At 38.6% G+C, this 13,911-nt stretch overlaps 1 protein-coding gene across 1 annotated transcript in view; it reads left to right on the forward strand.

Moving 5' to 3' along the window:
* The window catches only part of LOC126474959 (death-associated protein kinase dapk-1-like), a 314,370-nt gene that overhangs the window by 235,358 nt on the left and 65,101 nt on the right, over nucleotides 1–13,911 (forward strand). The window contains exon 18 of the mRNA XM_050102484.1: nucleotides 9,325–9,510. Within this exon, the coding sequence (XP_049958441.1) occupies nucleotides 9,325–9,510 (186 nt within the window). The remainder of the gene's footprint in view (nucleotides 1–9,324; nucleotides 9,511–13,911) is intronic.

Genomic DNA, 13,911 nt, shown 5'->3' on the forward strand with positions numbered 1-13,911 from the left:
CATAACATTAAGTACTGATAACAAATGCAATCCTCTATGGCAAATCAAAGTTCCTTCAGCCCAGTCAGAAAGGTGAAATTCTTGACATGCTGTTGTGTGTCATCTTCCCATTCCTACTTGAACATACTGGTTGAGTTCGCTCATCATTGTAGATGCAAAATATCAAAGGATTGCATAGAAAAGAATTTTTGCTAGATAAGACTTTATTTTCCCTTTCTCTTTTCTTTGATTCTTCTCTCCTTTCTTATCATTTTTTTCTCCATTAGATTATGACTTTATGTTTACTTATACCACTGTTTGTACAACAACAACAAATTACTTATTAACACACTTCAGTTTCTTTTCTCAATACAACCTGCAATTCCTTCAAGTATTTTCTCTTGTTTATCATGTATTCTCTCAAGCAAAGTCTTAATGAGATTTTTAGGATGTAAAATATTGCCAGCTGCAATCAGTTGTTGACAGTTAGTCCACTTAGCAGCTGTTTAGCCCTCTCCAACTAAGTCCTGATTGATATATTCTTCCTTTTCCCAGTTTTTCCCAACCTTGCATCTCCCCTCCTTTTTCGCACTCTTTCCACCTCCTCATGCAGAATGAATTAAAAACTGCTGTTTCTCATTTATGATTATTGTTCTAATTGTCTTACACAACAACACATTATTTTGTATGTGCATTGCGCCCAAGTTACTCTTGTTTAGCGACTTAAAAGTATTTTTTTTTTTTTTTTTTTTTTAAATTTCACTTTACACCAAGCATTTTGCTGCTATTGTTGATTATCCTGTGGGATGGTCTTTATTTCTCTGTCAAAAAAAGTGTCATCTGGCAATCACAGGTAACTATAATTACATGTTTTATGAGGGGTGTGGGAGGAAATCTAATCATGTGGCTTGTATTTTAATGGAGCAGAAACATCAAACTACCGTATTCAGTATTCTGTTGCGTAGTGAACCATAACTCCACCAACAAACTTTCAGAGGTGCCAGTATTGATCAAAACAGTAAAAGGATATCTAGTAACTTGGGCTCTAAAATGCATAACTTACGAACTGTGAGCACTTGTTCATCTTTGCTGTTGCGAAACACATCTCTTCTACTGAATAAGTACTCATAGCTCTTAAGGTTATTTTAAAGACCATGTTTACTGGACATTTTTTCATGTTTTGGTCTATACTATCTCCTCTCAAAATATGGAAAGCAAAGAGCGTGCAGTAGAAGAGGTGTGTTTCACAGTACCAAAGATGAACAAGTGCTCAGGGCCCATGTTATTAGCCATATCTGTCTTGCTTTGGCCCAAATTACGACCTGTGAATGTTTGTCAAGGAGTTCTGTTCACACTGTATAATGAAGTGAAGTGCTCAGAATGAACGTCTTTATGTGTATAGTCTGTGCAATGTAAATGTAAATTTATTATAAATGTTTCTTGTTTAGTAAATTTGTACAACCTGAGATTTTGAATCTGTCTCATTTGTTTTTCATTCATTATTGTGGAATCTGATTGTGCATACTATTGTCAAATAATGATGATTTTTACATGAAGCTGCTGTTATATTTTCACATCTGTTAGCCACAGTTGTATGAAATATTATATATTTACCCTTGAATTGTAAATGTATTTAGAATTTTATTCCTAAAGGGGATAGACATTAAGAAAAACAGAAAGTTATTGAATGTGTCAGGTAGTACTAGCATAATTTTTCAGGGCAAAGGGACATCAGTATCACACCTACGTCCACGAAGTTGTGGGCGTTATGCGCTGCTTATAGAGTCTCCTTCTGCTGAACGCAGGGTGCTGCAGTTAAGTAGTATCTTGTTGCACAACAAAGAACATGCTGTGAATGAAATTTCGATGATCACACTTTTTTACTCTTCATTTTTATTTAATTATTTTACATGGATGCATTTTTTTCAGCCATCTGACATGCTGCCATGACTGACAGGTTGGCAATGCAGATGGCGTTACCATATAAATCAATCATGGTACTGCTTTATGTGGGAATCACCAAGCAAAATAGCAAGACGATAAAATTTTGTTGTTGTTATCATTTCACCAACATTAGATGTGTATCTTTGTTGACAACACCTTACTATTTGTAGTTTTGAAAAATTGTTTTTCTGTTGTCACTGTTGTCGTACTATTACACAAAAATGTACAATATCACTCTAAAAAAATAGCCTTCCTCGAGCATAGGCTGACCACTGTTCAGTTTTAAAAGTATTTTACACTTTACGCCTATGGTATGTATTCAGAAAATTATGCTCACTTTTGCACAGCTGCTGCACTTCTATTGCATTATTCCTCATTTTAAAATTTTTCATTTTATTTGATTCAAAGCTTACTGTGTGTTGTTGTTTTGATACTGAATATTATTATCCTGTTATTTCAGTTGTTGGTATGGTGAATGTCAGAATGATAACATTCTGTCACACTGGCTGACATGTGGACATAAATAACTCTCTGTTTTGCTTCCATTACTGCACTTTTTGGCTGTGATACCATTTTCGAGGGACCGAGCGAGGTGGCGCAGTGGTTAGCACACTGGACTCGCATTCGTGAGGACGACGGTTCAATCCCGTCTCCAGCCATCCTGATTTAGGTTTTCCGTGATTTCCCTAAATCGTTTCAGGCAAATGCCGGGATGGTTCCTTTGAAAGGGCACGGCCACTTTCCTTCCCAATCCTTCCCTAACCCGAGCTTGCGCTCCGTCTCTAATGACCTTGTTGTCGATGGGACGTTAAACACTAACCACCCACCCCCACCCCCACAATTTTCGAGAGATGATCTGAAATACATATGAAGGGCAACATAGTTAAAATATAAAATAGCTATTACTTGTTTGATCAACAGAAGAAAAAGATGAACTACTTAATGTATCCTGCTGCAGTCAATTTACTTTGGTTAGACTCCAAGCACTCAGTAAACCACATAATGGTAAGGATGTAGGGGATCTGGCTTAGTACACAATAAAATTTGTTTAAATAGTCCTTTGAATCATGTCCTGTACAAGACATGCACATGTCAAACCAACCACACAATACAACTGTACTTCCAGTTATGATCTCATAACCATTTCTGCAGAGAATGTGCTGGTAGTGCCACTGATTTTGAACAGTAAGTCATTTATGTAAAGAAGAAACTGAATTGATCGAAGCACTGAACCTTCGTGCACACCTTATGCAAAATCACCATAGTTGACTGTTGTAAAGTTGAATGTCTTGGTTAAATGGTGAATTTGTAAAGGCAGAGGTACACATTTTTTGAATGTGCAGTTTGTGAGATATGAGCTGAACCAGTTGAGAGGGATGTCTCTGATGCCATTTGATATCGGATACCTTTGTCAGTTCTACTTAGATCTCAAGTTCTCTCCATTTTTTGTCTAGATCATCCTTTGTGGAGAGTGTGTACTCAAATATGGCAGTTGTCATGGATTTGCAGTTCCATTTTGCCACTGTGCTTATGTTGTTTAGTTCCTGTATCAGAGTAAAAGCTGTCAATTCTGGGCAGAAGTATTTCAAGTCATATTGTGTTGAGACAAGGCCTGAACATGATATAGTCCATCAGTTAACTGAAGAGCGATTAAGCAGATCGCCATTCTCTACTATGTTACAAGGAGCAACTATAGGCTGTTTCCCAATGTTATATAATCTCTTCTGCAGCAAGCCTTTTAAGTGAGTGGTAATGCAATGTTCAGACAACCATAGGAGTGGTTATTTTCCTATAAATGTTTTAATGATTTACAGAATACAGAAATTAGTAGTAATATAACTCGCACAAAATACACAGAATCTGATCACTGTGCATCACACGGCATTGCTATATGGGAAACTGATTATTAGTCATCCTCTGCAGCAGGTAAGAGTTTCTTCTGTAAAAGACAGCTTGCCCCACCACAAGTTCTGTTCACACTTCAGTTTACAGATACACTGCATATTTTAAATGGTTAAAACTGAGAGATAATTCTTATGAAAAAGTGCACACAAGAGGCCAGTAGAATCAACCAGGTCAAATCCCAGCCCATAACCATACACTGATCAGCTAGAATATTATAACCACCTACCTAATAGCTAGTTGCCCACATTTGGCTCAGGTAACAGCAGTGCCACACTGTGGCATGTAAACAATGATGATATCCCAGATGTGTTTGATCGGGTTCTGATCTGATGAGTTGGGGGCCAGCACGTCAATTGGAACTCACTACAGTGTTTCTTGAATCACTCCATCACACTCCTGGCATTGTGAGATGTTGCATTATCTTGCTGAAAAATGCCGCTGCTGTCGGAAACATGATTGTTGTGAAGGGTATACATGGTCTGCAGATAGGGTGCAATTCTGCTCAGCTGTCAAGGTGCCTTGCATGAGCTCCACTGGTCCCATGAATGCTCACATGAATGTTCCCTAGAGCATAATGGAGCCACCGCCAGCTTGTCTCCATCTCACAGTACAGATGTCAAGGAGCCGTTCCCCCATAAGACAATGGATTTGTGCCCTCCCATCGGCATGATGAGGAAGGCATTGGCATTCTTCAGACCATGTATCGCTCTGTCATTGCGCCAGTGTCCAATGCCAATTCGGCACACTGTGTCTTCAGATACACTTGTACTCTGCCCAGCATTAACATCTGATGTTAGTTCTGCCACAGTTTGCTGCCTGGTGTTTTTTACCAGTCTGCCCAGCTATGTGTGACTTCTGTAATTAGGGGTGGTGTAATGTCTCTTGCAGCGGTCTCTCCGCGATATTTTCAGAAATTTTATAAATTATATAACTCAGTACATATCTCGAAATATCTCTTCTTATCTTACCGATTATCAATGCAAAGTAGTTTCAAGCCCAATTATTCCTTGGAGCATCCATTTACTCCATGGAATAGCTTCTCTGCTATCTATGTTTTCTCTTATGAAAAGAATAGGAACTTCTTGCCGATTAGTCGTGAAAGAAGAAAATATATGTACGTATTGTTGAGCGAGTCGCTATCTTGATGAGATTCTGTATGAGAAGGAATTTAATACATGAACGAAACTAAAGTAAGTGTGTTCGCGTATTATTTAACGGATTATTATTATTGACAGTGTCTGCTTACTACGCTGTGTTGCACGGGATCAGTGGGGAACGTCTGATTTACACTGGACGAACCTGCCGTTTTGAATGCTCAAGATATCCAGGTACTTCAAATAAATAGGCTAACACGGTCTTACCAGCAGATCTCCGGTCTTCCCCATGTGATCACCGAAAGTTAATAATTATTACAAATGTTTCCAGGAGATCGACTCACAATTTTCGTCGCACCGAGACTTCGAAATTGCTTCACTGCCTTATGGAATATAAGTTAAGCTTAATTTAATCAGGACAGAACAGTATTGAACTGTGTGAATGTGATAAGCCTCCATTGTCAATGAAAATTCCCTTAATATACACATGTTTTTACTATCCTGATCAGTGAAGCTAAATCAGGCCGGTGTGAGAGAGGTTCTTTAAATTTAAGAAATATTAAAGTGGCCACACAACCCCATGACGTCTGGATATGGTTTCACCTTGCTTTTGCCATGTGCTGAAGACACTCAACACAGCACTCCTGGGACTCCCAACAAGTCATGCAGTTTCTGAGATGCTCATGCCAAGCCTCTGGGCCATCATAATCTGCCCTCGGTCAAACTCAAATAGATCATGCAGCTTCCCCAGTCTACACATGGATAGCACACTCACTGATACTACGTGCACCGTGCATGTGTTTGACTAGCAGTTGTTCCTTGCCCGATGATGCTATCGTGTGGACAGGCTTATATCGATAGTAGGTGGTGCTCATAATGTTTTGCCATCCTGGTTTAGGTTTTCCATGATTTCCATAAATTGCTCCAGGCAAATGCCGGGATGGTCCTTTCAAAGGGCACGGCTGCCTTCCTTCCCTAATCCGATGAGAATGATGACCTTGCTGTCTGGTCTCCTCCCCCAAAACCACCCACCCACCTTCATAATGTTTTGGCTGATCAGTGTATACTGCCACCAACAAGAGTATTCAAGAGTCCAAAAACATCCAGACATTTGTACCAACCACAATAGCAACAGGTTGGCGTAGTCTCTATAATACTTACACAAATCAGAAGTGTGTGAACAAGTGAGATGATTGTTCTTGAAGTGCATTTTTATTGTGGCAGTGTGGGTCCAGTGGTTGCTTCAAGTGATCTTGTTTTCACATGACTGCTGTGTGATATACAGTATTTGCTCCAGTTTCAGTGTTCTCTGCAGTTGGCTTCACCTGCCGTCTCTGGCAGCTGTCCTCAGAGTCAGATCAGGAGGCACGATATAACTGAAAGAAGGGCTAAATCATCCACAAATTCAATATACAATCTGATAGAAATGCCATCAGTCCCTGGAGCTATGTTCAGTTTTAATGATTTCAGTGGTACAAGGGTTAAATTGGGGCAACTCTCCTGTGGGATTTTATTTGAAAAGGAAAATTTGAAAATGGAGTTAAGCCATTTCTGCTTTCCTTGGCTACCATCAATTTCAGTTTCTGTCTCATTTGCGCGTGATTTACTTCCGTGTCGCTGACGGCATTTACATATGATAAGAATTACTTTGGGTTCCATAAAAATCATTTGACAAAATTCTGCTGTGCAATCATCAAAGGCTTCACGCATTGCTTTCTTGACAGCCAAACACGTTTCATTCAGTGTTTCTCTGTTTATAGTCCTGTCATTTTTTTTTTGTTACACCTATTAGCAGTCGTGTGTGTTTCTTAAGAATTTACTTTGCAGTGACTGTGTATGATGGAGAGTTCCCTTCACTTTATGAACTGTTCTACTGGGTACATATGTATCCATTGCATGGTCGACTATTCTTTTGAACTTCAACCATAACTCTTCTACATGCTCCTTTCCTGCACTAAAAGTTCAAGTTCCTCATTTATATATGATATATTGTGTTTTTATCCAGTTTAATGAACATATACATTCTTCTACTTTTTTGGTTACCTTTGTGCTTTGGTAATCATTATTCCCACTACCACCTCATGGTCTTAGATACCGAATTTGATGGACATCTTCAAAGAGGTCAGGTGTATTTGTCGCCATTAGATCTCATACATTTCTATCATTAGTGGGGTTCCAAACCATCAGTTCAAGAGTGAAAATATTTAGTAATGTTTCACAGGAAGTCTTGTCATGCCCACCACCAACAAAACTTTAATTTTCCCAGTTTTTGTTGAGTGATTAAAATCTCCACTGGTGGTTACAGTATGTTTGGGGAACTTAAGTACAAGTGAACTGAAAAAAGTTTGCAGTTGCATCAGAATATGAATCTTGTGTTCAATAGAAGGATCCAATTAAAATTTTATGTCCACCGCTGATACTGAGTCTTGCCCAATCGATCTCGCATGCAGCTTTAATTTCTCTCTTGATGGATTTGAGTGCCTTGTCTATTGTGACAAATACGTCACCTGCATTGCCCAGTAGCCTATCCGTTCGACATACTCTTAAATTTTACTCCAAAGATCTTATGACTATCAGCTTCAGGTTTCAACCAACTTTCTTTATCTACTATTACATGAGCTTAACCACTTTTCAGGAGTGCTTCAAAATCTGGTGCTTTGTTGCAAATGCTTTGGTAGTTAACTACTAGGAATTTAAGATTCTTGCCTGTGGGGTGGGGGATCACTCCTTAGGATCATATACTAATACTCCCATGTCTCCCTATGCACAGCAGTCAGCTACCTGGGTAATAGTCTCTCATGCGTAGTACACATGTGATTCCTTTAAGGGGTCCCTACGGTTATCAGCTCGTGGTGCAAATCTAGGAAGTGGCTGTCTAGATTCTCACAGAACCTTTGAAGTCTCTGGTTCAATCCTTTCACTCCACTCAGAACTAGGGGTTCATGATCAGTTCTGGGACAGTACTACAAATTGTTAGTTTTGGAAACTTTATGTGCAAAGCTGGTCTTCTCAGACTTCTCTACCAGTCACTGCAATCATCCAAGTACCAAATCAGAGCTCAGACAACAGGCATCATTTGTTCCAATTTGTGCCACAGTCTGCATTTGGTTGCACATTCAACATGTTGAATGATGCCCCCAGGCATATACGCTGAGTGCTTTTTCTTTAACAAGGCTGCTCATAGTTGAACAAGTTTTAAGTTTTAACAGTGTTATATCAGTAAAATGGCTCAAAAATAATTACAGTGTGAAAACAAACGTGATACTGCATAGAATAAAGTTTTATCTCTGTTAATAAATGAAACTATATAGGATTCTTGTAACATAAAAAACTGCTGTAAAATGATATTTTGATGTGGTGTCATAAAACTGATTTAAGTAATAGCTGTCCATAGTGACACTAAATGAGTCTTCCAAAGTGAATGAAAATATTCAGTGAAATAAATTTAATGTTGACTGTAGGTGGAATTAGGATACAATTCAGAGAAAGCTGGAATGGATACTCTTATTAATGAAAGTGTGACAAAAAGTTGATGTATGTCCAAATACAGCTTTTGGCCATTGAAGCAAATAGTCTTCTTATTTAACCAGGTTGAGTGGTTCTTCATTGATAAAACTGTTACCCTTTTCTCCTCTCATTGACCTGTTTGCAATAATTCACTGTATGTTTAATTATATTCATAGTATAAACATACCTCTGGCAAGGTCAATTGCTGTGGCCTAAGATTATGTTTTGCACATATTAGAACTGCCTTGACGTGTTCCATTTAGTTTTTCTCTTCAAAAATTCTGTATATTACCCATGTTTATAAAAAATTACTACTGTTTTTCAGTTTCTTACCCAGATCTCTTCGTGAGCAAAACACAAAGAAGAAGTTGAAGACACAGTTATCTTAAGAGAATTTGTAATATTTTTCCCAGATTTTTCCCTTGTTGTAACATAAATCACTTTACTGGACATTCTAGCTTCAGTTCTTCATCATAGCGTAACAAATCCTGAAATTAAAAGAGAACCAGTGAGATTAATTTAAAGTGATTTGTTTATTGTTAAGAAAAACATTGCAGCAGCCATGACGCAGCCCCATTGTGAATATTGTTCTTTGTTGTCAATTCACCTTAGGAACACAATGCAGTGATTCTGCATGCCTGGGATTTGGTAAACCCTTGGTAGTTTTCTGCAGGTATATGGCACCAGATGTCAATGCACAGGTCACGCAAAACCTACAGATTATGGATCAGTTGTTTATAGGCATGGAGCTGGTTCCCCATAGCATCCCAGATATCTTGCATCAGGTTCAGATCAGCTACAATATTGGGAAACTAGGCAAACAGAAGAGAAAACATATGCATGAAGAATATGTAGTTGAAGACAAATAAACATGTTTAAATTTGGTAACCTACAGGAGGTTCCACGCTGGACAGGATTCCTCGAGGCATCCCTGTCATGGTTATCACAAGCTCGTCGCCTGCTGCCCTTTCCAGTGATGCCTTGGTCTCAGTTTGTTGCTGCTCTCCGTGATCGTGTCAATCCCTTGGCTGGAGAAGAACATTTGCGTGAGCTAGCACACCAACTAGAAGTTACTGGAGAGGTTTGCCATCACCAATTATTGTAAAAACATTTGCTCTTTACATTCTCTTCATAATTAAAATCTACTTCATTATGTAACTTCACTCTTTCAGTGTTATTGTAGTGTAAATATTCCATAAACGATTGAAATGATTCATTTTTTTATGAAAAATTGCCTTTCTTCTGCTGCAGTGTAATGATAGAAACACTTCTTAATTTATTTCATTATGTTGTTCTGAGGAAAATTATTATATACTTGGTAGTATCAGACTTACGTGACAGTAAAGGTTCCTAAAATGATTGTTTTGGAACCAGGACACCATGGTAAAAAATGAATATTTCAGGCACTGTGAGGTTAAATGAGCAATGTGTGTGACACATGAGTTTGTTAACTGCTTGTCTTTCTGCATTGATAGTCATTGACACTATCTGGAGACAGTGATATATCCCTGTTTGACTTTTTCCAGTTATGTTGCATTAAAGTGGAAACGAGCTGGTTACTAGGATCCTAGCTGCCTCTTACGATGTACGACAGTCATCGATTATGTTTATGAGAGGATGGCAGAAGTGCGTGCACTGTTGCAGTGTAGTAGACTGGTAGTCACGACTGTTAATGGTTCCTGTAAGGTGTGGGTTGTTTATTTCATTTAAAAAACTAAATATTAATTTCTAACCATAGTGTCTTATCTTAAATTACTCAGTTTAGCACCCTCTTCCACATGTATAATTTTGACCCTAAAGGTTTAGGGTACCCTATAGTTGATGCATCACAATAGTTACAAATCTGACGTGCTATTAAACCCTTACTTCAAAGAAGCAAGTCTGTACAAAGAAATACATGCCAGTAAAGTCATCAGAGTTCATATTTTCACTTCCTGCCAATTCTGAGGATTCTGAAACAGAAACTGGTGAAAAAATGATGAATCCATTTCAGACATTGTGCAGGACCCCAACTGATGTTTGGTTCCACAGCCTAGTAACAGTAACAGTTGAAACTGTGTCTGTGCTGTGGATCTTGAGATTTCTAGTGATCGTACTTTAAGTAAAGAAGTGAGGTCGACAAAAGAGGAATGAGGCATATGTTTTCAACTTGTTTGATTCAGTAGGAGAAACAGTTGTCAGTTGCTCATTGACAGAATACAATGGAGAAAAACACTACTTCCTTTCTTTATTTACTACTGAGATGTTAGAACATGTGGTTCTGGGGAAAAATTCGTATGCAGAGCAGTTGAGGCAAAAAATTGTCAGACTGTCAGTGAGATGACAAACAACTGGAAAAATTACAGGGTGTATACGACTGGCACAACCGGAAAATCCGGGAAAAACCCGGCAATTTTTTCATTCGGGAGAAAATCGGGAAAAACCCGGGAATTTTTCGGAATTCCGGGAATTTGTCATTGTTTTAGCTTTCAGTTAAATTTTTGTAATTTTGACTGCAGAATTGATTCTCTAGCAAAGAATGTTATTGTTTCCTGCTACTGGAGAATGATACTGCAGCAATAAAATATAAACGAGAAGGAAAAAAATAAATCTTTCGTGGCAAAGGAAAAGTGCAATTTACAACAACAAAACACCGTGCACGCGCAAGCATGTGCAAATAGCAAAAATATGTCAAAGGCCGTAGGGCGCAGACTGTAATTCTTCGTAACAATAAACTGCTTGCTATGAGCATGACGTCACAACTGTTCACATTAGGTTCGTTTGACCAGTTGCCAGCGGTCTGTTGCGCATGCGCATTTGATCGTGTATAAGCAGTACCTTCTCCCGTCTTCCACTACTTGAAGTTTGGCTATTAGCTGTATCGGTAGTCGCAGCAAGCAGCCAGATGCAAACGAGAAAAATTTTACTCGCGTGCCATAGCTGCCAAATTCGCGCTTTCACAGAGTTGTCTGAGTTGTAGTGGGGAAGGGGTTAGTCTCCACGTGACCCGTGTTTACGTTAAGTGATTTCGGTGCTTCTCTTCGTGTACAGCTCCCACGTCAAATGAAAACAAAACAGATTTCTGTGGCCGGGAGCTATCAACTGAATTAAAATACATTCACATAATTACGGAGTGCAAAAATACATTATTAATTTCAATTTTCTGATTTTATTTTATTTCCAAGTTAGGAGCAGTCAAGCATTAATCGCCTTGCAGAACAATGAAGTTATTTTTGCAAGTTTACTAAAGAAATTTGGCCTTATTAATCTTTCCGCTGAGGAAATCATTTTATTTGAAACGAAGTGTTTCATTCTACAGTATTGGCTAGTTCCAACTGTTCGCTGAATTTCAAGTGCAATTTCAACTGCACGTTATCATCTTCTGCCATGTATGGCATTATGCCATAATAAAGAACCGAAAATGAGATCGTAGAGTACTGGTACTCCAAAAAAATTTACATCCCAAAAACCACACCGAAAAGCTTAATATCAGATGGGACCTACTTCATTGTGAATCTGGAAAAAGCCAATTTGCACTTCAAGCCGAATTATGCATTTTAGTATGGTTCACGAAATTCCAATGCTCTTTGGAGTATCCTCTGATGCCCTGTTTCTTTTATGGTGTAATGTAAGCTCTCTTAGTGCTTTATACACACGAACATGCAGGCTTCCTACACCACTGCAGTTGCACACGCACAATAATGCCTGTTTTCTGGCGCTCTCTGGCAACTGGTAAATGGAACCTATTTCTAACAGTCTCCGGATAGTACTGCGAACGGTGGTTAGAAAAGCGTTACTTTCAAAGTAAATTTCTTTTTACGCAAGATTAAATAACTTACGTGTGAGAAAGTGGGATGGGTATTCCACAGAGTGTTCGAAACTGAACAGTTTGACAACCAGCTACTTACAAGAATTTCGAGCCGAGGCATTTATGTCATAATTTTAAATTTACTGGCACAGTTGTGTGATGTATCTTAAAGTATAACACACGCAAAAGGGATCAATATTACATGTGAAAGCTTAACTTCTGTTGTAGCGTGTTAATCTTAGAGACCAATATTATATGTGAAAGCTTAGCTTTTCTTGTAGATATACGGTACTGTGTACATTAATGTAAACCGTTAACTTTTCCTCTTGTGTGTTCGCGCTATGTAACCAGTGATCTTGCTATTGGCTGACTATAACACGTGTCCTATGCTCTGAATAGCTGCTGTCATCGGCTGGCGAGACCTCGTGGCTTGAGATATGACTCGCTTACAAAAGGACATCGCAACCTCGGTTTAAACGCTCTGGAAACTAACGCACTGTGTTTGGTGCAATTCGAATTTATACTTTCGTATTACGAAAATATGCAGCGTACATGTTGCTGCAAATCAAAGGTCCTTCCAAAACTTCTTTCATTTTTTTAATTAAAAGTCTCTCCATACTTCTCTCCCCCGTCTTTTCTTTTTTTCCCAGAAGTTCTACGTGATTGTATAAAACGTTAACCATTCAAAGGATTGATAAGTTTTGCAGTTCCGAGGGAAAATCTACTGAAAACCTACTTTCACTTAGCATGGAAAAAGTGTATATTCGCCCGAGAAAAAGCATATTTTTTAAACGGGATATCCGGATGAAATCCGGGAATTTTATTTCCTTGTCCCCGTATACACCCTGAATTATCTGTAGCCAAGTTATACCTGGATTGGTATAAATGTGTTGATTGATATCGTTGCATTACCACAAGGAGTGTACTACTATAGTACAGTACCTGCTCTCTGTCAGCCTCATATATTGAAGCATATGACATGAATTAGTTTCAAAAACACATGTCAAACTATTCTCATAAATGATCATAGGATGAATCATCCCAGAGGGCATCCAAATCATGATGAATTTCATAAGGTCACACCTCATATAATCTTTCTGAACAACATGCTTTGTAAGCCATATACTGCCAGTAATGTGTTGGCTGTTGATGAAAGCATTATTCCTTTCAAGAGATGGGCATCACTCAACTGGTATACACCCATGAAACAGGCAAATGAGGACACATAGCGTGGTGTTTAGCTGACTCAGACATGTTATGTCACAAAATTTATATGTACACTAGAAAATCAGATGATTGGTCAACAGAAATTTCTCTGGCAGAGTCTGGTCCAAGACCTGAAACATAGTGGCAGTGTTGCAGTATTTGGCAACTTCCTCCCCACTGTGAATCTGATGCAAATGTTGTTGAGCAATGGTATCTGTTCTGTAGGCACAGTGAGAGCAAATGTGAAAGTACTGCCTTCAGTAGTGACAAAGTAATCTACCTTTAAATGAGGAGAATTTCAGCTCCAATGCAAAAGTGATAGTGCTGCTATAAAATGGATGGACAACAAACCTATCACTATTTTGACAACTGCAGAGAATACTATTGATACCGCACGTATCTCAAGGAAGACTAGGGATGGTACTATCAGCAGTAATAGTTGTCGAACTGTTGTAGCAATATACAGTAATATAATTGGAGGTGTAATCA

Source organism: Schistocerca serialis, chromosome 4 (genome assembly GCF_023864345.2).
Source record: "Schistocerca serialis cubense isolate TAMUIC-IGC-003099 chromosome 4, iqSchSeri2.2, whole genome shotgun sequence".
Taxonomy (NCBI): Eukaryota; Metazoa; Arthropoda; class Insecta; order Orthoptera; family Acrididae; genus Schistocerca; species Schistocerca serialis.